We start from the raw sequence: 25,088 nt of genomic DNA, 5'->3' as shown, positions 1-25,088 counted from the left end.
AAAACATTTAAAAAATAAGATGAAATACTATTTAGGTGAAGAAAGTAATGTTTTGCACCTTGAAAACATCTTAAATAAGCTTTTAAATATAAGCACTTTGTCTTTTTGTTTTTTTTCACACCATTGGTCTGGACAAAAAAAAGTTTGAAGATTCTAAACAACTTAAAAAGCTCCTTAAATTCACCTAATACACAATGTACTAAAGAAAAGACTTTTCTAATTGATGCCTGTAGGGTACACGATGAGCACATCAAGAAATGAAGGTGGCCCAATATTAAAGTTTTAAAATCACCGCTTACCCTCTTAATTGTAACACTTTAACAGAAGTTTTTCACTTTTGCCAATTCCTTTTTCTGTAACCCTTGAGGCACCAAATAGACAAACCATAAAATTGTTTTGTAGTTTGAAGACATCAAAAATAAACTGTTAATTGTTTGCTTGTATCTTGAAAAGACATGCTGCTTATGATTGCTATTGCTATACTTTGTCCTCTCTATATTTTGTCTTCTTAGACTTGCACCTTTGCGCTTTTTGTCCTCGTTTTCATCATTTGGTTAATATAATTATAATTTGTAAATTTGTAAGACAACAAAAGGATAATTTTGAAAAGAAATTTATCTTATGTCTCCCAAAAGTGAATCTCTTAATCATATATTTTGAAATGGGTCGTAAATATTACAAAAAATTAAAAATAGGGGTGGTTAGCAATACTTTTCAGAGTTTAGGGTTGCTAAGTCATAACATTAGAAATCTCAGAGTTTAGGGTTGCTAAGTCATAACATTAGAAATCTCAAGAGAAGTTTCTGAAATTAGTGAGTCTCATTAATGATATCTAAAAAATTGTGAATACTTAAGACACTATTCTTTTATGTGCTTGAGTACAGAATTAATTTCTCCTAAATGAGGTACTGCATTTAGTTCGAATTGCTAATCAAATTCATTCATAGAAAACACCTATGCAGAAGTAACTATTAAAAAAAGTTTAATCTATTCTTTTCTTATTTTTACTTCTTTCATAATAAAGGAATAGACAAAAGTAGAATATTGTTGGACACATATGCAGGGGCAGAGCCATATTGTAGACCTATCAATGGGTTGGGTACGGGTCAGAATTGAATATTCCAAATTCAGACCCATTTTAGTATACATATTTTGGATTTGACTTGTATACACGACAGGTCTTACATTTGATCTTCCAGATCTGGTCTGCAGCTCACATATACGAGTCGGGTCGAATACGGGTCAAATTTTACAATAGATAAATAAATAAATAAATAAATAAATATTTTTATAATTATTAATTTATTGTATAATAAGTACTATTGTATTAATAAGTATATATATTATTATAATAATAAGTAGACATTATTGTTATAATAAGTATTATTGTATTAAGAATTATATAATTTTTTATAATTATTAATTTATTTAAACAGGTCCGAGTCGAATATGGGTCGAAATGCAATATTTCGTATTCGACCCGCTTTTTTATTAGAAAAATGGGTTAGAGTTCGGGTCGACTAAATGAAATTATATTTGAACCCATACCTGAAAAAAAAATAACAAGTCCAAGCTAGGTCTGGGTCTAGACCGTACCGTTGACAGGCCTACCATACTGCCTTAAGCCATAGAACAACCTATACAAAGTTTAGAGTTTACATAATTGCGTCGCTTTTGCCCCTTCAGAATTTCCAAAATATTCCAACTAGTTCCGCCATTGCCCCCAAAACTATTAGAACTTTTTATAGCATTGTTGGGGAAAACATTTTACGGTTGCCCTCTCCATTTCTATAACGGGGCCTTGACCCGAAACATAATACTATTCTGTATTTCCTGTCTAATAAATCTATTTGTTTAATATGTCTAACCATAAGAATTACAAGTAAGCTAAATATTCTTTTGACAGTTTGACTAATTACATATTAATTGTCTGTTATGTATATCAGAATGTACATCATATAGTTTTATGCGTAATATTAAATATTTTACTATACCATTAGATGACCTGATAACTACCGCAAATAATAAATCATAATCTATACATAATTTTTTATTTTATTTTTGTAATATTGAATAAATTGATTCGTCCCTATTAAACTTGTAAGAAATACCTAGTTGCGCTGAAAGTCCACAAACCACACATTGCCACCCTCCGACCAAATGTCCTGACTCCACCACTACACATGAACTAGGGTGGAGTCATGTCCACTTTTTAGGGGTGGAGGAGGGAATGAAATGTATCACAATAATGTGGGTACCAAACTATACTCTCAAATGTGTACCGTATGGACTTAACATCCAAAAATTATCGTTTTCTAAACAATTAGAACACTTAAATTTGCAAGTATGACTTTTGAAAATTTTGGATGACAAAATTAAATTTTATGACAATGATGTCTATACACAGCATATTCTCAAGTTTGAAGGGGCAAGTATTTAGTATCAAAATAGTTTCTTGATGTAAAAATTCATGATACGAATAAAGTTTGTAAAATTCTAATGGGGAGCAAAAGAGATTTTTGAAATTCTTTTGGTGGTGTTCCCTCCCTGGCACCCTTTGTTCTGTCCTTGCACATATGGCCCTAGACTTCGGGTATCATCTTAAAACAGCTATGTCTATTAGGTACCCTATGTTGAGATATATTTCAGATGTCATATTTTTAGAAATGTAAAATTAATTAGGAAACGTAAATAAACGCAAGGGTAGGTAGGTAAAATTAAATAGAAAAAATATATAAATTCAAGGGAGGGTAATAATTGTTAGTATATATATATATATATGGTAAGTTAGATGAATGTTAGGTGTATTAACGAGTGTTCTAATAGCGCCCATTCGAAAAAACTATATTCTAAAGCAACGGAAAACAGTGGTAGATGTTGGAACCTGACATATTTCTTTATGGAAAAGCCATTTATTTACTATTTTGGCCAATTATTACTCTTAAGTTGACAACTTGGGGTCAAAGATATGGCTGTGAATTTGGGGTGTCGGGTACAGTGATGCCCAGGATTTGTTCGATTATTTCCTTATCTGATCTTTTAATTTTGTTCAGGTTGTCTTGTCACCTTGATAGTAGAATCAATGATTTACATTTTATTGCATTATGTTATATGGCTATTTTGATTATTTTACAATGTTCTGATCAAGAGTAGTTACGATAAAAATTATTACAACATTATAGGTAGGTATTATCTATTGACGCTAATTAATCACGTTTAAGGGTGATGGTTACGTTTCTTGTCATCTAAACATGTGATCTATGTGTGTGTGCTGGAATCCGAAATCTTTCAATCATACTCTCTCTTTTCGAACTATCCAATCCATCCTTCCCCTAAGTTCAACATATTTGAGAACGAGTTTTCCAAAAAAAAAAATTTTTTTTGAGAAAGAGGAGTATGATTTTTTTTTCTTTTTTGCCTTTTAACTATGACAATGCTGTATTTTGTGACCAAAATTGCTAAAATTGGTCTGCTATGAACAGGTTGATGGCAACGGCCAATGGGAAAACGTGGATGGAGAAATTTGTTTAAAACTCTAATAATATTGACAATGAATAATTACAAAAACCTACCATGAGAATTTTAATAGTATCACTTATCGTCCCTGTACTTTAAAATATATCACTAGCCTCCCCTATTTTTGACATTTTGCAACTTTGTCAACCCATGTCAAAATGTAGGATTAAAAAACTCATTTTAAGGAAAAAAATTCATTCGAAAATTGCCCTTCTCTTATGGACCCTTAATTGTCATGACAAACTAATTTAATCCTGCAAGATTTGAAAACTTGACGAATGTGGTTCTTTAATGGAAAATTAACCATTCTTAATGGGTTGATAGTTCCTTTAATAGTTTCTGTGCCACAATTTAGACACAAAACATTAAAAAATTTTAAAAATTACGAAACATGTAAAAAAATCACACAAAATACTTTATAGACGAAGAAAGTAATGTTTTGCACCTTGAAAACATCTTAAATAAGCTTTTAACAAGCACTTTGTCTTTTTATTATTTTCAAACCATTGATCTGGAAAAGAAAAGTTTGAAGATTCTAAACAAATTATATGACTCCTGACGGGTATTTTACATACGTGCAAGCTAAAAAATACCGAATTACACCCGTTCACTGCAAGTATACAGATCAACTAGTAGTTTAGGGTATATATCGGGTCGATCCCACAAGGAAGAGTGAACAATTACCGGTATTACTAAAGTTTCTTTATTATTTAGACTATCAATGAATAATAAGAAATTTAACCTACTGCACTTATACAAGAAATTAACAAATAAAAGCTCCTTAGGTTGTGGTATCCCTAACTACTCATGCAAGTGTTATATTTGGATCATTGAATACTACATCTAGGCTAATTATGGTGTAATTTCCTAATACATTTGAATCCTACTTTCGTAGTGAATCAATTATACTTATAACTAATCCATACCTATTCTCATGGTTATGAAATTAGCTACAAGTTCATTTCTTCAGTGAAATTACATGAAATGAATCACTAAAAACCACATAGGTGCACCTCTACTTTCGTGAGTGTACTCCCTATGTTTAGCACTTCTTGAACTAATGTTAAATCTCAATTTTCATTGCAGAAATAACACCTTAGATAATCACAATTAATGGTACCAGATTAATCATGATTTAAAGAGTCAAAGTGCTAAATAACTTGCTCAAATTATAGCAATCAAATAACCAAATAATAAATACTAACAATCATAGAAAGTTCAACCAAACCCAAGGTATAAACTTTAAAGACACATATTAAATATAAAATCCAGAACTTGTATATTAGCTAAACTTGGAATCAAATACAAAAGATAAAGAGTTGGAAAGGAAAAATAACCCTTGTCACATGAGCTCTTTCCTTGCCTTCTTCATCTCCTTCTTCATCTTTGTCTAGCTAATAAACAAGAAGGATGAACTACTACTCTATACTAAACTAATCTAACAATAAGAGAATGGAAAAGCTACATTTTTGCAGACTCCAAGCTTCTCCCGTATGATTCTGAATGTCCTGCATATAAGCTGATGAAAAGTCCTTCCCTTACCAGTCAAAAATTTCTGCTATGATTCTCCAAATCTGAATTTGTTAAGGGAGTCAAAAATAATGGCTTTTGACTTGGAACCTTGGCTATATCTCTTCCTTATGTCTTCTGAAGCATGTGCAGCCTACGTTTTCTCTCCAACTCTAGCTGGAAAGTAGTGTGAAGATGAGAAAAATGGCTGAGCAAATTACAGAAATTCGGCTGCCAGACACGTTTTTACTTTTGACCTCACTTCAACTGCATTTTTCTCCATGATGAAGGCCGAACTGGCTTTTGTGTAAAACACAAAAGTTGTAGCCCTTTGAATTAGAGTTCCAATGCTTTAAGAATCATCTAATTTGGAGATCGGTGGACGGAGATATGGTCAAAATACCATAGACTGGTCAATTCTGGGTTTCAGCTTTCGACCATCCAGATAAGTTTCTGTGTTTCGACCTTTTGACCAAGAAAACGGCTGAATTGGACTTTGATGTCTTCATACCAAATGCAGATATATCTCTTAGCTTCAAAATGGTACCAAGATCACCTTGATCCGATCATTGTAGCTCCTGATATAGTCAAAATACGAAAATATGTCTGAGTTGTCAAAGCTGACTTTTCTTGATTTTTGTCCTCAAATTGCATTTCTTCCTTTTACACTTCATATTTTATTTTCCCCACTTTAATCCATCTTCAATCATCCAAATATCTTCTCAATGCACTTCATTTGATGATTGAATCATTAAACCTACAAAATATGAAGTTTTTCCCATAAAAATCCATCAAATGCAATATTTAGCCAATTTAACATAAAATGTAGATTTTTACCAAAACCTTAGTTATTTTAGTTATAAAACTAAATAATCAAACCAAAATTAACTAATAAAACACACTAAAAATACGTAAAATAAACCCTTATCAAATACCCCCACACTTGAACCATTGCTTGTCCTCAAGCAATAAGAAATACAAACCAACAATGATCCAAAATTTGAAAATAAATATATGTAGCATTTCAACTTCATTTTCTCAAAACAAAGTAAATAACCATTATGCAATTATTCAATTAAATTCAAGTACTCATAATATCAAGTAAAGGAGAGCCAATTATACCGCAATTATAACAAGTTTAATTCAATTTCTCATTCTTACTTAATTTCATACGCAAGTAACTCATATGGTCAATAATAATGCTTCCTAAACTCATGATCATCTCTTTATTCTACTTAAAAGGATATTTATTCGTATAACATAGCTAAATTTTACTTAAGTTGTGAGAATGCCTTTTGACGCGAGAATCGACATTTTTAGATGAAGATTACCGGTTACTCAACATTTCACATACTCAAGTTGCTTTGCATACTCTTAATTCGAGTACCGTTTTACGCGAAAGTCGACATTTGTAGATGAAGACTCCCGGTTACTAAGTACAAGAATCATTGGAGTAGAAGAATTTTTATTTATTTTCTTTTTTCTTTTGTTTTTTGTTTTTCTCTTTTTCTTCATTTTTTTCATTTTTCATCATTTTTTTTCTTTTTTTTTTTTATAGCAAAGAGAATAATAAGTTTCTAAAAAAATAATCATGAGAAGAGTATTGCACTTATTGACCATATTTATCACTTAACTTATAAAATCCAATAAAGAGAAGAAATTTCATCAAATATGCAAAAAAAAAAATATAGGTATAATTTTCTCCACTTTAAAAGATATACTTTCCTACAAATGCAAAAATTATAATCACATAATAGTCATTTCCAAGTTAAATGAGAAAAGAAGTTTCCAAATCACATATATTTATCTCAAATGTAGGAGGAATTTGAACTACTAATGGTATGGAACTTGGTACCCCTTGGATAAAATCGAAAAAATATGAAACTTTTTGGGGCAAGTTTGCAATTTTGGACAAGATTTTAGAAAAATTTTGAATTTTAACACAAGTCCAATATTTGCAACTAATAATTCAATCACATACAATGTATATAATCTCAATTCTCCCCCCACACTTAACATACACATTGTCCTCAATGTGTAAGAAGGAAAATCAAGATAAAAAATAATAATAATAATAATACTCCCCTATTGTTGTGATTGAATATGAAGCTTCAAGGTATGTTGTTCGCTTGTCTTCATCGCTTCATGAGTTCCATTTGGTAACCATTAGTGATATAACCTAAAAATGGAAAATGAGAAACAAAAGTGATAACAAAGGCTTAATAAACATATAACGGCGATCCGTAATTCCTAAGCCTTTGTGTTGGTGATGTACCTATAGAAAATACACAATAAGCAACTGAAGGTACAAGAAAATATATGAGGAAAAGAAGAAAAAGAGAATCAAGGAAGCTGCATTTTTTTTTTTTTTTAAAAAAAAAAGGTGCTCAGAAAACGCGACTCATCAAAACGCGCCATCAAGCCGCGTTTTATGAAGTCGTGTTTCTTCACATATCTTGCAGAATCGAAAACGCGACTACGTGAGAAAACGCGACTTTAAGTCGCGTATTTGAAGGCGCGTTTTTGGTTTCTGAACAGGCTGTAAAACGCGACTTTGTAGAAAACGCGACTTCCTGTCGCGTTTTGAAGGCGCGTTTTCTTCATTATAGGCACAGAATTGAAAACGCGATTCAATGAAAACGCGATTCAGAGGCGCGTTTTCTTGAGAAACGCGTTTTCTGCTGCGAATTTTAGCAGAAATTCAACTTTTGCAAAATTACAAAAGGTACCCTAATTACTCAAAATGCATCATAGATCATTTGTTTGCTAAAATATTCAATGCATGCACATGTAAAATGATCAAAACATGCATTTTAACCCCTTGTAACGAATCAAAAACAACAATTACTCAAATCGAGGGGTTGAGTTCCTTGATCAAACTTCGCCTTTTTCACCTCATTTGGTCACTTTTGCTTTCATTTCCAATACCTATAAATGAAAAATAACGAAATAACTCAAACACATACTTTAAACATAAAATCACACAAAAATAATATAAATAACCAAAACATTGGGTTGCCTCCCAATAAGCGCTTTTATTTATAGTCGTTGGCTCGACTATTGAACCTCATTTTTCAAGGAGGCTTAGTTAAAGAATAATCCACCATTTTTGGTCGTGGTGGATCATTAAATGGTGACTTTATAGAAAAAGCCACATGATCTAATGATATAAGAAATGGAAGTGACTTACCTATCCCAAGTGTTTCATAGATATTACCTTGAATATGCACCACTTGAGAACTTACCAAATGAAATGCCATGAGAGTATCTTGGGCAGCAATACCCTTAGAACCTATACTTTCAATGCACTCCTCAAGAGGGGTGAAAAATGAGTCATTAAAACTCACCTCTTGAGGCTCAAAGTTAGTTCCAAAGATATTATCTTGTGAAATGGATATTTGCTCATTAAAACACAATTGAGATTCATCATTCTCATTAAAATGTAACCCATTTTCACATACAACATTCCCACCATTCATAATAGGGTCATTTTTCATATCATTAGAAGAAATAACTTCACACAATGCATGCAATTTCTCTTGTATTCTACTAAAGTGAGAAGTCAGTTCATCTATTCTTTCCTCAACCCTATCACAACGGTCAAAAGTTGCATTAGCTAATTTTTCTATAGCTAACTCCCAAGATGGCTTAGAATCATTAGCTACTCTTTCTATGGCCAACTCCCAAAATGGTTTTGATTCATATTGGACACATTCAGGTTGGTAATTATAAAAACATGAATAATCACTATAAGTACATTGATCATTCCAACCATAAGCATTAGCACTATATCGATCAAAACAGGGGTTGTAATGCTCTAATTCATCACAATAATCCACATTTTGTACTTGCATACATGTGTTAGTAGCATGATAACCTCCACACAAGTCACAAATCATATGATAAGAATTAAAAGCATTAACATTCCTCCCTTGCTCAATTTCATGCATAATTGTGTCCATCATAACATCAAATTTTGCCTTTAAGCACCTTAAACCATCTTCAAAAGACATACCTTCAGTAATTTCTTTGTTACCTCTGTTGAAGGAGCTTTGCACTAGGTAACCATCCATTGCCAATCTTTCATTTCTCAAGCTTTGTCCTCCAAATTGATCTATCCTCCTCATCACCTAAAATTGCTTTTAAACAACTTAAGAGCAAAATTAGTAAGAAGAATAGGTGATAAAATGCATACACACAGAAAATACTAAAATGACAGAAAATAACATTCACACAATAACTAATAAAATGTCTAAACTAATAAAGTTACTCTTCACACCGATATTGCCAAATCTTCCCCGGCAACGGCGCCAAAAACTTGACGGGTATTTTACATACGTGCAAGCTAAAAAATACCGAATTACACCCGTTCACTGCAAGTATACAGATCAACTAGTAGTTTAGGGTATATATCGGGTCGATCCCACAAGGAAGAGTGAACAATTACCGGTATTACTAAAGTTTCTTTATTATTTAGACTATCAATGAATAATAAGAAATTTAACCTACTGCACTTATACAAGAAATTAACAAATAAAAGCTCCTTAGGTTGTGGTATCCCTAACTACTCATGCAAGTGTTATATTTGGATCATTGAATACTACATCTAGGCTAATTATGGTGTAATTTCCTAATACATTTGAATCCTACTTTCGTAGTGAATCAATTATACTTATAACTAATCCATACCTATTCTCATGGTTATGAAATTAGGTACAAGTTCATTTCTTCAGTGAAATTACATGAAATGAATCACTAAAAACCACATAGGTGCACCTCTACTTTCGTGAGTGTACTCCCTATGTTTAGCACTTCTTGAACTAATGTTAAATCTCAATTTTCATTGCAGAAATAACACCTTAGATAATCACAATTAATGGTACCAGATTAATCATGATTTAAAGAGTCAAAGTGCTAAATAACTTGCTCAAATTATAGCAATCAAATAACCAAATAATAAATACTAACAATCATAGAAAGTTCAACCAAACCCAAGGTATAAACTTTAAAGACACATATTAAATATAAAATCCAGAACTTATATATTAGCTAAACTTGGAATCAAATACAAAAGATAAAGAGTTGGAAAGGAAAAATAACCCTTGTCACATGAGCTCTTTCCTTGCCTTCTTCATCTCCTTCTTCATCTTTGCCTAGCTAATAAACAAGAAGGATGAACTACTACTCTATACTAAACTAATCTAACAATAAGAGAATGGAAAAGCTACATTTTTGCAGACTCCAAGCTTCTCCCGTATGATTCTGAATGTCCTGCATATAAGCTGATGAAAAGTCCTTCCCTTACCAGTCAAAAATTTCTGCTATGATTCTCCAAATCTGAATTTGTTAAGGGAGTCAAAAATAATGGCTTTTGACTTGGAACCTTGGCTATATCTCTTCCTTATGTCTTCTGAAGCATGTGCAGCCTACGTTTTCTCTCCAACTCTAGCTGGAAAGTAGTGTGAAGATGAGAAAAATGGCTGAGCAAATTACAGAAATTCGGCTGCCAGACACGTTTTTACTTTTGACCTCACTTCAACTGCATTTTTCTCCATGATGAAGGCCGAACTGGCTTTTGTGTAAAACACAAAAGTTGTAGCCCTTTGAATTAGAGTTCCAATGCTTCAAGAATCATCTAATTTGGAGATCGGTGGACGGAGATATGGTCAAAATACCATAGACTGGTCAATTCTGGGTTTCAGCTTTCGACCATCCAGATAAGTTTCTGTGTTTCGACCTTTTGACCAAGAAAACGGCTGAATTGGACTTTGATGTCTTCATACCAAATGCAGATATATCTCTTAGCTTCAAAATGGTACCAAGATCACCTTGATCCGATCATTGTAGCTCCTGATATAGTCAAAATACGAAAATATGTCTGAGTTGTCAAAGCTGACTTTTCTTGATTTTTGTCCTCAAATTGCATTTCTTCCTTTTACACTTCATATTTTATTTTCCCCACTTTAATCCATCTTCAATCATCCAAATATCTTCTCAATGCACTTCATTTGATGATTGAATCATTAAACCTACAAAATATGAAGTTTTTCCCATAAAAATCCATCAAATGCAATATTTAGCCAATTTAACATAAAATGTAGATTTTTACCAAAACCTTAGTTATTTTAGTTATAAAACTAAATAATCAAACCAAAATTAACTAATAAAACACACTAAAAATACGTAAAATAAACCCTTATCAACTCCTTAAATCCACCCAATACACATTACAGTAAAGAAAGTGTTTCTTCTAATTAAGGCACCCGATGAGCACATCAAAAAATAAAAGTAGCCCAATATTAAAGTTTTACAATCACCATCTTTTGTATAAAAGTACCTTTTGTAGAAGAGATTTACCATCTTTGGAAAAAAGAAAAGAAAAGAAAACCTCCAATTCCTTTCCAAATAGACAAACTATAAAATTTTTCTGCATCTTGAAGATGTCTAAAATAAACTATGAATTGTTTGTTTGTATCTTTAAAAAGACATGCTGCTTATGATCGCTACCGTTATACTTTGTCCTCTCTATATTTTGTCCTCTTAGACTCGCACCTTTGTACCTTTTGACATTGTTTTCGTCATTTTGGTTAATGTACTTATAATTTTGTAAATTTGTAGGACTACGAAAGGAAAATTTTGGAAAGAAATTATCTCAATTAATTAAGCGATATTTTTAGAATTTAGGGTTATAAAGTTATATCATTAGAAGCCTCAAGGAAAGTTTCTGAAATTAATGAGCCTCATTTATATCTAAGAAACTGTGAATTCTTAAGAAGTTATTCTTTTATGTACTTGAGTTCAGAATTAGTTTCTTCTAAATGAAGTGCCGCTTTTAGTTCGAAATGCTAATTAAATTCAACAATAGCAAACACCTATTGAAGAAAATTTGCCATTCCTTGGTGGGAATTAATCCACTATTTGAGCTCGAAATATTACCAATGTCTTATTAAATGCAGGATAACAATCCCCGCCTCCCCCCTCCTTCCCTCCCCAAAGAAAGGGTGAAACCTAATTTTTCTATTTTATCTGATAAAAACTTGGTATATGGGGAGGGATGCTAGCTCGAATATCTTTAAAAAAAAAAAAAAAAACTAAACTTTACAAGGAGGGGATATGGCCAAAATCTCCGGCAAAAATTACAAAATGAAAACAGCTTTTCTGAATTAACACTTCAAGGCTATTATTGTTGGATAACCTTTTCTTCTCTTTTCTTTTTTATGCAAATTGATTACCTTTTCTTTTCGGCTTTTTTGAACTTTTGGATGTAACACATTATTTTCAAAAGGTGAATTTTATGGCAATAGTGTCTAAGCACAACATATTTTCAAGTTTGGAGAGGCAAGTATTTACTATCAAAATAGTTTCTTGATGTAAAAATTCGTAATACAAATAAAGTATTTAAAATTCTAAGGGGGTGCAAAAGAGATTTTGAAAATTCTTAAGGTGGTGTCGCTGCCTGGCCTCCTTTGTTCTGTCCTTGGACATATGGCCCTGAACTTCGGGTATCATCTTAAAACAGCTCTGTTTCAGCGCCTCAAGTTTATTTGTTCTTCAACGACTCTAGATCTTGAACCCATTGAAAATTTGGAAAGATAACCAGGGAAAAGTTTCCCATTTGAGTATGCCAATATTCTAAAGCAATGGAAATAGAGTATTAGAGTTGAAACCAGACATATTTCTCTATGGAAAAGTCATTATTCACTATTTTAGCCAATTCTTCCTCTTAAGTGGACAACTAAGGATCAAAGATATGGCTATGATTTTGGGGTGCCAGATATAGTGATGACCAGCAATTGTTTGATTATTTCCTTATCTGATCTTTCAATTTTGTTCAGGTTGTCTTGTCTCATTGATGGTGGAATTAATGATTTGCATTTTATTGCATTATGTTGTATTACTATTGTGATTACTTTATAATGTTTTACTGCAATTGATCAAGAGTAGTTAGGATAAAAATTATGAATTAATCTTTTCGATACTGACAGTGTATATACTATCAGCGTTGGATGAATGATAACTATGCAAAATTTGAATTTAAAATTCAATTTTTACACATATGTCATGAATCAAGCGGTGATAGTGTATATACTGTCAGTGTCTATAAGATTTACTAAAAAAATTATTACAATATTATACGTAACTATTATCAATTGATGCTAATTAATCAGTATTAAGGGTGATGGTTAAGTTCCTTGTCATCTAATTTTTCATCTTTGTACATGTGATCCATATTTATCCTTTCACATGACAAATCTAATCTAGTTGATGGAGAAAGAAGAAAAAGTTCAACATACTTGAGAACGATTTTTCATTAGATACTTCATTTGTGACCAAAGTTGGTAAAATGGGTCTGCTACGAAGACGTTGATGGGAATGGCCAATGGGCATAACCTAAGTGGATAAAGAAAATTGTTTGACGATGCTTGCCTTGAAATTTTTTGTAGTATCACTAAGCACCCTGAACTTCAAAAAATATCACTAACCTTCCCTATTTTAACATTTTTGCAACTCCATTAACTCATTTCAAAACATAGGATTAAAAATTTGATTTTGGCAAGAAAATAGATAAATTCAGTTGAAAATCACCCTTTTATTATGGTCCCTTAATTGTCATGACAAATTAATTTAATCCTTTAAAATTTGAAAACTTGACAAATGTGGTTCGTTAATGAAAAATTAACCCTTCTTAAAGGGTTGATAAATCCTTTAATAGTTTCAGTGTCATAATTTCGGCACAAATCATTAAGGAGTTTACAAAACATTTATAAATCATACGAAATACTTTATAGATGACGAAAGTAATGTTTTGCACCTTGAGAAAATCTTAAATAAGCTTTTAAATATAAGCACTTTGTCTTTTGTTATTTTCAAATCATTGATCTAAAAAAAAACTTTTAGGCGCTTTTAGTTGGAAAATGCTAATTAAATTCAACAATAGCAAACACCCGATTGACAAAAATTTGTCATTCCTTGGTGGGAATTAATCCACTATTTGAGCTCGAAATATTACCAATGTCTTATTACATTCAAGATAAAAAGTCTCTCCTCCCCCTCCCCCCGCCCGGGCGTGCTCCCAAAAAAAATTGACAAAACCTGGTATATGGCGAGGGATGGCAGCCCGAATTTATTAATAAAAATATAGCCAAAACCTCCTGCCAACATTACAAAATGAAAACAAATTTTCTGAATAAAACTCCAAAGCCATTACTGTTGGAAGACTTTTTCTTTTCTTTACTTTTTTTGCGCAATTTGATGACTTTTCCTTCTCGGGCTTCTTCAACTTCAGGATGCAACACATTATTTCTCGAAAGATGCAAACAAGGTTGCATTAGATTAAATGTAGACATTTAAAAATATTTGATATCATTTCGAAATATTAGGAAAGAAATACAAATACACAATCACTGATAACATACTTCAAACTGATACTGGCATATCACTATTTATTTATTTTTTCCATATCACTATTTATTTTTACCCATATTTCTTGGCAAAGAGGGAAAGAGCATTTTTCGGGTGCATGGTTAGTCCTGGCATAACTTCAGTATCTACGTCTTCTGCTTTCATCCCAAAAGGCAATTTCCAATCAAAATGATACAGAAGATTTGCCAGTGCAACTTCCATTGTTGCGAGTCCTAGAGAAAATCCAGGGCAGCCCCTACGTCCAGCTCCAAATGGGATCATTTCAAAATCTTGTCCACGAAAATCAATATTACTATTCAAAAATCGTTCTGGGATAAAATCATCTGGACTTTTCCAACATTCAGGATCTCTTCCAATAGCCCATGCATTAATGTAAACTAATGTTTTGTACTTAATTTCATAGCCTTCGATTGTGCATTCTTGTGTAGTTTCTCTTGGCCCTAGAAGTGGAGCTGGAGGGTATAATCTTAGAGTTTCTTTTATCACTGCTTTTAGATAAGGAAGCTCCTGAATATCTTCTTCATCTACTCTTCCTTTTTCTCCAACCAATTTTCTCACTTCTGCTTGTACTTGCTTTAGTGCAGAAGGGCTCTTCATCAGGGCTGTCATTGCCCAAATAATTGCTGCTGCAGCTGTATCCGTCCCAGCAATAAATATATCCTGTGATAAAAGGGTAAACGATTATTATTAAGGACCATATCAACTATTTTAACCCAAAAAAAAAAACTTTCAGTTTACTTGATTTATGTTCAGAAAACCATGTACCAATATGCTTGTTAAAGAAGATGAAAAAAGAAAGAAAGAAGAGGAAATTCAACAATTGATTATCTTGCAAATAGGGATATACTACCATGAGAATTGCCTTTATGTGATCCCAAGATAGGCCTATAATTGATGATTGTTCTTCTTTTAGCTGAATTAAGAGATCGAGCAAATCATCCTTCATGCTTTGTGGTCTGTTTGGATTGAGATGCTCCTGTATCAACTCTTGGTAGAATAAATCCAGCTCATTGAAATTCTTCTCAAGACGCTCAACAATCCCAGAAAATTTATCTACCCAACTGAATGAAGGAAAATAATCTGAGATGAAGAAACCCCCAATCATGGCCTGAGATTCTTGTAAAAGTTTATCGAATCGCTTTCTCTCATGCCCTTCCTCATCGTACCTCTTTCCAAAGGCAACTCTACATATTATAGTGCTCGTCAAGGACATTATTATGGTCCTTAAATCAACTAGTTGTGATGAAGATGAGAGATTTAGTATCTTTTGAATCATGCTCGAAATTTCATCTTCACGAATGGGACGAAAAGATTGTACTCTTTTAAGGCTAAAGAGTTGGAGGACACAAATCTTCCTCATTTCCCTCCAGTAGTCACTGTAAGGTGAGAATGCAATATCCCTTCGATTGTATGACAGCTTTTGCCGCCCAACAGAAGCTGGCCGGCCGGAGAACACAAGATCATGGGTTGTCAGGGCCTCTTTTGCCATTCTTGCTGAAGAAATAACTAGTACTGGTACTGAACCAAGCTGCAATGACATGAGGGGGCCATATTTCTTGGAGAGTTGGCTTAGGAATTCATGAGCCTTTTCACTGTCGAATTGGTGCAAGTTCCCAATGAATGGGAGCCCTGGAGGACCTGGTGGTTGACGGATATTTCTGAGTTGCTTGTGCTTTTTACCTATGGATACGAGGATTGAAAAAAGGAGCAATAAGAGAAAAAGCATTGTCATCTTTAATCGAAGGATAGCAGTGAAGTGAGATAGGTTCAAGGGCTCAGTATTTAAAGGCGCTGAAAGGTAATTAGAATGTCACTAGGAGCCTGTTTGTGGAAACCAACCTGGATTCGGGTTTTTCCAATTGAATTCTACCCAATTCTGTCCAGTTGATATAATTATTACCATATTTGGTGTAAACTTATATAATTTTAGTGTAATCATGAAATTCATCAACTCGTACCCAAAATTGTAGGAGTTTATATCATATATTAATTAGATTGAACTGGACTAGCAGTCAATTGTAGAGCCCATTTCCAACCAACCTAAACCTATCATAACTTTATACGTACATATACTTATATATATACATATATATATATATATATGTAAAATATATGGAGATTCTAAACCCTGAAATTATGTATGTAAAATATATGAAAAGCCCCATTTCCACCCTAGACCCATACATACATATGTATGTAAAACATATAATTCATTGGTGGTTTAAATGGAGATTCTAAACCTTTAAATTACGGAGAATTTACAAGTTGAATCAAGAATCTCACATTACTTGATTAATGTCTCTACTAGTTCAGAGACACGTAGGTTTAAGATCAGATTTACATAGCCTTGAATACTATCATTTTTCATATTTTTAACCACTTGTTGCAAAATTGCAAATTTATAGTTATGAATCACGTTAGAGAAATACTGATTCATACCAAGTCCATTTAGGAAACAAAAGTTTATAGTTTTAGTCTAATATGCAATACATTTTGGTAGGACCACACTATAAAATGTAAATGGAATTCCACTTGGTAAAGTCCACTTTTTGTCGTAAAAAACACTAATGCATTACGTGAATGAATATGGGGAAGGAAAATAAGCAAATCACGTTTGGTTTTTTTTTTTTTTTCATTTGTTTGCTCTCAAACCCATGAAGAATCCTAACCTTTTTCCCTTGAGATTTTCCCTTATTGGCCTTTCGCAAAATATGCATAAAGAGACACACGACATGTCACAAAACCAACAAATAAATGAAGATGCATAAGAAGAGAGGAGAAGAAAACTTCATGCTGTATTTATTGATGAGGGAAAAATAGGAATAGGGTGTGCAGCCAAATTTTGTTTTGTCACATTTTGATAAAAGTCCATTTTTTGTCATAAAAATACACGAATTAATGCGCCACACAAAACCCTAATTCTTTTCCACAAAACCCACAAACAAATAAGGATAACAAAGAAAAAATAAGTGGACAACAAAGAAGAGAAAATAAGAGAATGAGTGGATGTCGATGAGAAAAATAATTGAATAGAATGTGCAGCCATTCTTCTTTCGTCTTAAAATTACATAAGACACGATTGTACGAGGTATGTGCAGCAGGATTCAGGACCAAAAGCTTTTGGGCCGACACTTTAATTTGCCCGGGAAAAACACGGCTATATAAAACCGTGACACGAGTTTTTATTTCGTACCCTAACGAAGTAACGAAACTAGCTCACAGCCATCAATCTAGGTATGCCCAGTCTTAGCCGGTTTATTGTACTGATAGTTTATTCTCATCCAACCATAAAGGGCACAAGTCAACATGACTGGACAAGCAAATTAATCAAGCTTTTACAGCACCAATAATATGACAATATGGGAGGGAAATGGGAAACCAAGAAGTAGAATTGTGATGTGTTGTATTGAAGCTTGGCTGATTCATAACCACAACTTTCCAGTTTTGTTTCTTCATTGCAGTTGTGTCGTCACGCATCAACCAAGCGTTTGTTGGAGTAATCTAGTACCAAAACTTCTGGTACAAAACAAAATCTTCCACCAATTCTTGTGACTCATTCACACAAGATCACTGTTCAACTTTGGGGGACTAACTTGTCAAGTGACTCAGTGTCACTTCCATGATAGTTCCAAATTCTCAGTACCCATCACCGGGATGCGGATCTCTCCTGTTGTTGGCAATTGGCAAGAGTACCGCATCGGTCTGAAACCGGGATAGTATAGCTTGACTCGATTTCAATCATTTTTTTAAAATCAATAAATAATGAATAGTTGAGATTGAGTTGGATTGTATTGACCCCAATCTTAGACTGGTTACAAGATGGTTCAATTCTTCCCACAATCACAGAGGAACTAGAATCTCTTGCAATTAGTTTGGTTAATTGCCAAATTACTAAATTAAGATGTTTCCTTTTTTTCCGAGATGAGACTTTCTCAGTGAAAGAGCCATGATGGTTTGTTGTTCCCATTGAATTATCATGTCAGATGCGCGATATATTTGTTGAGTTAGAAAATGAATTAGGGTTGAGTCAAGGAACAACCTTGGTGATGTAACTCTTGAAATAAATGAGCTAATCAAAACCGCAAATGTGGTCCGAACATATTGTGGAAACTTTAGAGCTTAAAACTTAATTTCAAGTGTCGATTTCAAAAGGTAGGCTTCAACTACCAATAACATACTTTGACAAGCACATACGCATCATGATTGCGAAACCAAATATCTTATGCAATCTTCAATAGAAGAAAATTGGGATAACAAAACCATATTCTTATAGAGTCACGTTTATCATTTTGATTTCATGGAACATGGTTTCCCTTACTCCGATCACAAATTTCCTGTGTCGAATGGTTATTTGTGGAGCAACGTATTAGTCATATCACATCTATATCTATATCTAGAGCTGTTAAACGAATCGAACTGTTTGGTAGCTCGATTCGTTTCGATACGTTCGTGTTCGTGAAAGACTCGTTCGAAATCTTAAACAAACCGAGTTCGAACGAATTTTTTTGTTCGATTAATAATCGAGCGAACACGAGTATGTTCGCGAGTTTTAACGGACGTTCGCGAATATGGACATAATTATCATTTGACAAATTTTAGGGTTAACTTTATGGCTAGACTTTTATATTTGGAGGGTTTTATTTGTTATTTTTATGTTAATGTTAGTTATATAGTTAATGAATAATAGAATTTAGTCACTTAGTACTTTAATTATTTTTTAGAATGATTAATGATTTGTATGACATATTTAAGGCTTAAAATAATTTGGATTCGAGCATTTCGAGTATGTTCGGGAACGACTCGTTTATGTTAAACGAGCCAAACATGAATTCGAATTCGAACATGAACTTCGCTTAACGAGCCGAACACGAACACAGGTTTGGAGTTCGAAAATTAACAAGCGGACACGAACGTTGTTCGAATCACTTAATGAACAGAGAACAAACATGAGATACTCGATTCGATTCGGCTCGTTTACAACTCTATCTATATCTCTATTTATGTTAAATAGAAAGTTTGTTTTCAAGATCGAGTTAACTGGTAAAGACATTGGTTAAATTATTGTGAGATTATTGGTTCAACTTTCAAGCTGCTACTTTTCCCCTTTTCTTCTTGTGAGGCTTTGAGTCTTCATTGAACCTAAACCAGAAAAAGGAAAAGAAGAAAAGGAACAAATAGCAAGTTTATTTTGGACTTTGAGTGATTTAGATTCTTTTCAGCAATATCCTGAACATAATATATTAAGGCTGACTCAAAATTCGAACATTGTTGATGGTATTGGTGTAATATGGAATTTGAGGCATCTATATATATATATATATATATAGTAGCTATTTAATATATATATATATATAGTAGTTATTTTAATCACAGTGTTTCTCACTCCTATATGGCATGCCTAATTGAAGAGAATTAACGGGTTATGGATTATTTAAGTTTTACCCATACTAATCCTATTTGGATTATATTATGCGTTTAAAAAATATTTCTAATTTTAAAATAATTTTAAAAAACAACTAATCTTAACTAATCTTATCTTAATGATAGCTGCTTTCTGTCAAATTATTACAATGATGATATTATATGTTTAAAAGTTATCTTTAATTTTAAAATAGTTTTAAAAAATAACTAATCTTATCTTAATGATATTTGCTTTCTACCAAATTATTACATACAATTATAGTAAAACCTTTTTAAATCACAATTATTGAAATCTTACATATTCCATAAATTACTTCCTTTCACCATTATATCATTGATTAGTATTCAAATTATTCATTATCTTTTCTCTTAATTTTGAATTAACTTAGTGTAAAAAAAGAATTAACTGTTACACTGATAGATTTATTAATATTATTGGAAATTGAATATTTATTGATGAAGAAAAATGGATTGCTAGATCTTTTTCTACTTAATTAAATATGAATATATAGTTCTAAGTTTATGATCATTATAAAAATTTAAATTATCTAAAAGAATATTTATAAAAAAAAGAATATCTACCAAGTTTTTGATATGGGATACATTATTTGATATATACCATCAAATTATAGTAAAAGTATGTGAATAGATTTTTAAAAATTAGTAAAATAATTAAACATTTAATATACATTAATTTTTTAAAATTAATATGAATGAACATGTAGAACTATTGTTAATTTTTATATTTAAATTATTGGCATTTGTATAAATTCACAATAAATAAAAAGTTTTTAAAAATTAGTAAATAATTGAAAATTTAAAATACATTAATTTTTAAAAATTAATACGAATGAACATATAGAAATGTTGTTAATTTTTATATTTATATTATTTATATTTGTATAAATTCACCATAAATAAAAAGAAAAGACCGTGCTAAAGCACGGGCAAAATTCTAGTTATTTTAGGAAGAGAGTTTGGAATATAATATAATTAGATTTGGAGTGAAGTTACAATGATGTCAATTTCTAAACAAGAAACACAAAATATTACTTTTTAAGCACTGTATAGCATAGGGCGTGTGATTCTTGGAGCTATTAGTTGCCAATTGCATTAATGGATTTGGCTACCACCTAGTTGCTATAATTGACAATGAAAAGTTTTTAACTCCTTAAAATGCATAGAAACATTTTTTTTCCTTCTGATGACTTAAATAATTGACATCATTTATAGTCCTATTATGTAACTTATTTCCATCATCTGATATATATTGCCTTGGAACCTATGACACCTACAATTATGCAAATCTGTTCTTGTCCTTCATGCCTATCAACCCAACTCTTGGTAGTTTTTGACGGAAAGAGGATTATACTTAGTATATGCAAGAAAAGTATAATATTATTGTTTGAGCAACACACGCTCAGCAAAGCAGCTTTTACTTCCTCCATTGGATCATACACATAATACATACATATATTGCTTTCAAAATGACTTTTGCCCACCATCCTTTTGCAGTAGTTTCATTTCATGAGTATCAAATGTAGATTATAAGGAGCTTTAACATATCATATACATGAACAAATATATATATATATATATATATATAACATATGATTTAAGATGAATGTTCACAGAATGATATCCATGATCATGTAATCATACAAGAAAACTTATAACATGTCAAAAGTTCATAAAGTAGAACATGTCTCATTGGCATTGAATATTCAAGCTGGTGACTAACCCAATCTAAACTTTCACTTGATTTGCATTAGGGATAATTGCATATACCTCTCTTGAGGTTTCTAATAGTTGCACTCACTTCCCCTGAGATTTGGAAAATAGCACTAATCTCCCCTGAACTTCAGATTTTGATAGCAACTTCTGCCCATGTTAGAGAAAGTGCCATTAGAAAAGTCTTTTGAGAAGTGAAATAATAATTTTATTCCATTTGTACCCTTTTTCTCGTGAGGTTGTAGTATTAGAAAAGTGAAAAACATTAAGAGATGAAAAACAATTAGTGAAGCTCAGATGATATATGTACAAAGAGAACAAGGGCAACACTAAAATTTGGAAGAAACAACAAACATATGTTCAGAAATTTGAAGTTCTAAAGCATATAAAGAGGTTGTTGATCAAGTAAGAAAATTTACCTTTGATCAATACAAGAGAGTTTCTTATTGTCATACTTTATAGTATATTGATCTCACACTATTTACCATATTTCATATATAGCTATTTTCTCTCATGATCAACACAATAATTTCTTTATACTATAACTGACACCACAACTTTGTGTATTAAGTTGAGATAATAAAGTATTGCTTACCTATCATCTTCTAATTGTCATAGATTTTTAATAAAAAAATCCTTAGATTTTGCCTTGATTTCTACTTTCTTTCTCCTTTTGTTTCATGAATGCATAAGATGAAATAAGTTCAACCAAAACCATCAAAACTTATTCATTATTGAAGCTTGCTTGGAGGTTTCTTTCTCCTATATTTTTCTTGCTTCTTCTTCTCTTCTATGTAATAAATATATGATTTGCATTGTCTTCTCAAGTGTTGTCAATCACAAAATGGCACCATGTTGGAGCATCAAAATGGCACCATTTTGTAAGTGAACTTATAGTGCCTAATAAAGCAAAAAATAACTGTTAATCTTATTTAATTGGTTATTTTAGACTTGTTTATTGCCCTAATTTTTTCCCCCAAATTTGTTTACTAACAACCTTAAACTCTTAGGGTATAGAAGTAAATTCATTCTATTTTATGTCAACTATAAGCCCAAATTCATGCTAGGAGAGGTTAGTGTTATTTTTGGAACCTTAAGGGAAGTAAGTGCAACTGTTAGAAATCTCAGGTGTGGTTTTTGCAATTATCCCTTTACATAAACAAGAAATCTAGTGTGGTTGTGAACATTTATCCACACACATTATGCATAACATTGATTAAATCATCAAAAAACACAGCCACACACATTAGACATAAAATCGATTAATTCATCATAAAACATGCCACTCGAAAAAAATTATCATAATGCTTCGAACATCAATATTATCATACACGATCTAAATTTGTATGATTGATGTATAGTAAGGCAAAATAATTGTTATAAACCCAATTAAAAAAATCACAGAGGATTAATAATCACTCACATCTTATGCAGTGTGTTTCAATCGAATTCTTTTAAACCTAAAAAATACATACCATGAAATATATATGTCATTTCCTTGACAATCTGTAAACTGTATAAATCGACTCCTACACTCCCCAGTACATGTTTAGACTCTGATAAAAGGATTTATAATAAAAAAAATTTGAATTAGAAAATTTCCCTATTTGGAAAGCTTCTCAATTTGGCTGGTACTCTATAGAATTACCAAGTGGGTCTATGCAGTTTCGGCCTGACTTGCATTTGGGTTTAATTAATTATAAACTTTTTCTAGATTGGACATATTTCTTATAACTTTGGACTTTCTAAAAAGGACAATGCTATAGTGCCTAGAGTTATGGTAACGATATTAGGGAAACCTGCTATTATAGATTTCTATTACCTTTAGTGATAGATCAAAATTTTTAGCGACTTTTTTAAATATTATATTAAAATAATTAATATTAACTTTAGTAAGTTTTTAATTAAAACTAGTAACTATATGCCTGAAAGATAAGTTTTAGTCAGAAATAGAAATTTACACTTTGAGTAATTTAATTTACTTATTATTTGACAAAATTTACTTTTTTTTAAATTAAACTTACTAATACTAAAAGTAAAAAATTTACATATTTAAGTAAAAAATCCACCTGTTTCTGAAAACGATTTTGGGTTATCACATCTCTCTAAAGTTGCTTCCCTTCTTTTTATTTTCTTCTCACCTCACGCTATGATGGAATAGAAATTTTTTCCTGGCAAGATTACGACAGTTCTGATCGAGAATCGCCGGATAGATTCGAGAACGAAGATTCTGACTCCCACTGGATGTCGTTTAAAGGCCCTTCCAGCAAGGTATAGTTGCAAACAAAATGATTTGTGTTTTTATTATTCCACTGAAAATTGAATATTTTTCTGCATATTCATTGTTCCGTTTTGTTTTTGTTTTGATTTTATCGTAGTTTTAGATGTCAATGAAGGAGAAGCTTTTGCTAGTGAATTGAAAATTGTATCCTTCGTATTTTGTGCATCTTCTGTTCCTTCTTATTTAAGGTTTGTACATCTTCTTGCAATGACTCCCACTGGATGCCGTTTAAAGGCCCTTCCAGCAAGGTATAGTTGCAAACAAAATGATGGCAGTAGTATGTCGTCGTTTATGTGAAAAATGGTTAATTTGGGAATGCATATAAGGTGTTTGGTGAAATGTCCAAAAGAAATTTGTATGATATGATCGATGCCTGTACGGGGTTAGAAAGCACCGAACAACTTGATTAAAACCACAGTTGACGAATTTCAATTACGCCGGCCAACTTGTACTAGGAAACAAAAATGTCAAATGCATTTCATCATTTATTGGTAAGAATTGATACTTTAATTTTACAATAAGTTTGGTTAAACTATAAAGGAGGTAAATGTAATTAAACCCCAAAAGTATTAACCGCTCCTTCTTTTTATTCTTTTATTTTTTTTTTATTTTTTAATAACTCAGTTTCAGTCTTGTGCTCTGCAAATTTTTGCTTGCATGATTTAGATCAGAAAGAATAAACCCAAATAATCAAATGTTATGGAGTTCTATTTACGTGGTGATTACTTAGGAAGCTTATTTACCAGTTGGAAATGTTATTTGCTCTTCTTGAAACTGCAGTTTCTATGATTTGAAGTGGTTTCAATCTTTTCTCTGCCTGTACCTGTTCCAAAATGGAATGGTTTTTTAAAGTTATGTTCTTGTAGTTAAATCACATGTCTTACATATTTTTATTGATTGAATGGCTGTGCTGTAATGCGTTTGTAAGAATCCATTCTGTACATAAAGAAGCAACGTTGTACAGGATGAAGGCTTCATCAATTAAGCTTTGCCTTTGATCAATTTAATATCTGGTATATGTGTGAGAATAAATTAGTATACAATAAACTAGAGCGTGAACTATATTTGGGAACTTTGGAATTTCCCTGGTTTGAAAAACCAGCCAAACAATGTATTTCAATTGATCATAATTCCAAATCCATTCAACTGAATGGTTTATTGAATTCAAATCCACCGACCCAAACAGAGTAATTTATTTGTCAAATGC

At 32.0% G+C, this 25,088-nt stretch overlaps 1 protein-coding gene and 1 long non-coding RNA gene across 2 annotated transcripts; one reads left to right on the top strand and one right to left on the bottom strand.

Moving 5' to 3' along the window:
• Window positions 1-14,371: 14,371 nt before the first annotated feature.
• LOC113695582 (6,7,8-trihydroxycoumarin synthase-like) lies at window positions 14,372-16,180 on the bottom strand. Its single transcript, XM_027214712.2, has 2 exons — window positions 15,299-16,180; window positions 14,372-15,108 (listed from the first exon to the last, which is right to left on the bottom strand). The coding sequence occupies exons 1-2, from the start codon at window positions 16,178-16,180 to the stop codon at window positions 14,500-14,502; spliced, it is 1,491 nt and encodes a 496-aa protein (XP_027070513.2). The 3' UTR covers window positions 14,372-14,499.
• A 7,517-nt stretch (window positions 16,181-23,697) lies between these two features.
• LOC140009208 (uncharacterized) lies at window positions 23,698-24,888 on the top strand. Its single transcript, XR_011816564.1, has 2 exons — window positions 23,698-23,871; window positions 23,979-24,888. It is a non-coding gene; the product is annotated as an uncharacterized lncRNA (long non-coding RNA).
• Window positions 24,889-25,088: the final 200 nt, after the last annotated feature.

This window comes from Coffea arabica, chromosome 6e (genome assembly GCF_036785885.1).
Source record: "Coffea arabica cultivar ET-39 chromosome 6e, Coffea Arabica ET-39 HiFi, whole genome shotgun sequence".
NCBI classification, from domain to species: Eukaryota; Viridiplantae; Streptophyta; class Magnoliopsida; order Gentianales; family Rubiaceae; genus Coffea; species Coffea arabica.
Note: the sequence above shows the minus strand (reverse complement) of the source record. Positions and strands in the feature narration are given on the sequence as shown.

Coding starts and splice junctions, on each gene's coding strand:
- LOC113695582 (XM_027214712.2), bottom strand. CDS start 16,180: ATGACAATGCTTTTTCTCTTATTGCTCCTTTTTTCAATCCTCGTATCC. Junction 15,109..15,298: donor ACATAAAGGCAATTCTCATG/GTAGTATATCCC, acceptor CTTTTATCACAG/GATATATTTATTGCTGGGAC.